The sequence below is a fragment of the Merops nubicus genome, unplaced genomic scaffold (genome assembly GCF_000691845.1).
Source record: "Merops nubicus isolate BGI_N331 unplaced genomic scaffold, ASM69184v1 scaffold4724, whole genome shotgun sequence".
Taxonomy (NCBI): domain Eukaryota; kingdom Metazoa; phylum Chordata; class Aves; order Coraciiformes; family Meropidae; genus Merops; species Merops nubicus.
This window is the reverse complement of record NW_008603466.1, coordinates 21,532-24,282: the sequence shown is the minus strand read 5'-3', so window position 1 is coordinate 24,282 and position 2,751 is coordinate 21,532. Positions and strand designations below refer to the sequence as shown.

Sequence of the window (2,751 nt, the reverse complement as noted above, 5' to 3'; positions counted from 1 at the left end):
GAAAGAGCAGTCTTTTTTTAAGAAGTGTTTCCCAGAAGTGCTTGTTTTGAAGGTGAAATTGAAACTGAGCTGAAATCTCTTGAGTTCTTGCCTAGTGCTTTATTTATATGACTGTTCTTCCCCCTAGATGAAGATTAGGAACAGTTCAAATATCAGTCCTAGGCAACTGTAAGAAACTAATAAAGTACACCTCAAGAATGCAGTGTATTTTGCTCAGTTAGTGTAAAGAAAGCTTGACATTTTGTTAAGGAAGCTTAGCCAGCCCTAAATAAAGAATGTGATTCCTCCTTGTAATACCTGATGCCCAAATAAAAAATTACAAGCTTCATCAACTTTATTTTCAACTCTGTATACTCCTTTAAAGTATGTCCTGCTAAAATTTTTAATAATCCAAACCAGTGCTTCCTGAGAGACTCATTGAGTTCTATTGGGACAGATTCATAAGTAGTTTTAAAGTAAATTTTCCCGGTGCAGTTTATATAAAATTCGAATAAGGAGTTAACAGTTAATAATCTTTTCAGTTTTGAAGTTGTAATGAAACAGTTCAGAACTGGATAGAAAAAATAATTTCATCAGTTATGATCAAATCACCTGCATGCATCTTGTGTCTCATGTCATTTCTTACCCTTCTTTTATGACCCTTATTTAGGGTATAAGGAAGAAGAATTCAGCTGGCCCTCATACCTAAAGGCATGCAAGGCTCAAGCTGCTCCTAAATCACTGTTTGAGAACCAGAATGCAGTAAGTACTCACTTGTAACTAATGATGTGGAAAGTTCCTAATATGCTCATATGTGTGGTAGAAACTAAGAGCACATTTCAGTGATGAAAGACTTGAGGCCTGAAATTAAGATAAAATGTTTACAGCAAATTCAGTAATAATCTCCACTGCAATTCTGATCCATTAATTTTTTTGCTAATCTGTTTTTAAACATCTGATCTAGGAAATTCAGAAATGGTATATTAAATGAAACTTAAGACTTGTTAGTGCTGTGTATTGCACTACAGTGTTGAACAAGCATGGTCTTTCAGAGTATCTAAGAGTTAAAACTAGCACATGTAATTCTAGCAACATGTTTAGGACTTTCTTCTTTCGTAAACCGTGAGTCTCTGTGTTTGAGCATCTCTTATGTCAACTCATCAGGCTGCTGCCACTCTGTTGGTGCAGCTAATTTGGAAACTTAAAAATGTCATTAATATATTCATTGTGTGGACACTGGGAAGGTTTCTGGGTTTATAGTATTTATCTTCAATTAAATGTCTTTATGTAGACAGTTATTCCATCGGGATTTCGAGTGGGGATGAAGCTGGAAGCTGTAGACAAGAAGAACCCAACTTTCATTTGTGTTGCTACGGTAACAGACATGGTGGACAATCGTTTTCTGGTTCATTTTGACAACTGGGATGAGAGTTATGACTATTGGTATGATATTTTTGTTTTATATATCCTATTGAGTCATATCAGAAATCTGGTAGCTTTAAGTGTTGTTTTCTGAGATACTTTGCAGACTGTCGGTGTAGTTACCTTATCAGCTTTTGCTGGATTTGTGATCATGGCCACCAAAGTCTGTCTCAGTGGCAGACTGAAGGAATCCAATTTCCTATGTCAGGTTGCAAATAAACATTTTTGAGATTGCATTGAAAGACTGTACAAATGTGCTGCTACATCTGGAGTTGTGGATTAATTTCTCATTTCTGTTACATAGTGTCTCTGAGGCTGATATCTTTAGTGAAGAATATGTACCATGACAACATGACTAATTGTACTCAGACTTAGGTTTACATATAGTTGTAAATTGGAAGAAAGGCTGCATTTTTTTCATAAGGCCTTTGTTCCACTTCCGTTGTGCAGACCAAACCTTAGCCATGTTCTGTAAGGCATCAGGATAATGGCAAAACCTGGTTTTAGTCTTTTCTATTCTACATTCCGCTGAGAATTTGGATCCTGCTATCCTGACCTGTGTTAGAGATGACTTCGCTGCATGTTGTATGGTGGATTTGCTTTATTATCTATATAGAAGAGTCAGTGAAGGGAGCAGGACATACTATGAGCAAATTTGTATTTGCACCTGCACCTTCTTTTGGCAGATTGTTTACAGAAAAGTAATATACTTTACATTCTTTGAAGAGTAGGTTACTGCAGAACAGGTAGAACGTTTTAAACCTATGTCTTGGGTTCGGCAGAGGCAACTTAATTGTATAGCTGAGCCTGTAGAAAGAAAAGGAAAAAAAGTTGTTTTCATCGGTACTTCAGGACTTTTTAGGCACTATGTCAAGAAGAATGATGTGAAACTACTATGTAACTTCAAAACTTTGTGAGTACATCTCTGTAAATAATAACTGTATGGGCTACATGATAAATAAGCTGTAGAAGAACTAAATTATTGAAGCAGCAGTGAAGAGTTATTCCAGTGAAGTCAAGAACTGAGTATCAAGATAATAGGCCATATGAGTCAAAGACCAGAAACATTAATGATTATTTCCATGAAGAAATAACATGGAATGTACCTTTCCTCTACAAAGCAGCAGGAAACTGGAGACTGGGAAGGGGTATTCTGAATTTCCTGATATTTGAATGGTCACTAATAACAGTTGTGCCATTACTTAATAATGAAAACAAGAGTTAGTGAAGGCTTTTAGGGCAAACACAATGCAATATAACCTGTAGGTTGTTCAGAGGTAGCATAGGTATCTCATTAAAATATTGCACTGTGTGTAGCAGAGATACAGTGAATTTCAACAGTGTTAATAT

At 36.0% G+C, this 2,751-nt stretch overlaps 1 protein-coding gene across 1 annotated transcript in view; it reads left to right on the top strand.

Moving 5' to 3' along the window:
- LOC103771363 (lethal(3)malignant brain tumor-like protein 3) overlaps positions 1 to 2,751 on the top strand; it is a gene marked incomplete at its 3' end in the record, with an annotated part of 45,796 nt that overhangs the window by 27,295 nt on the left and 15,750 nt on the right. Inside the window, 2 exon segments of the mRNA XM_008938656.1 lie at positions 650 to 741; positions 1,271 to 1,422. Of these exon segments, the coding sequence (XP_008936904.1) occupies positions 650 to 741; positions 1,271 to 1,422 (244 nt within the window).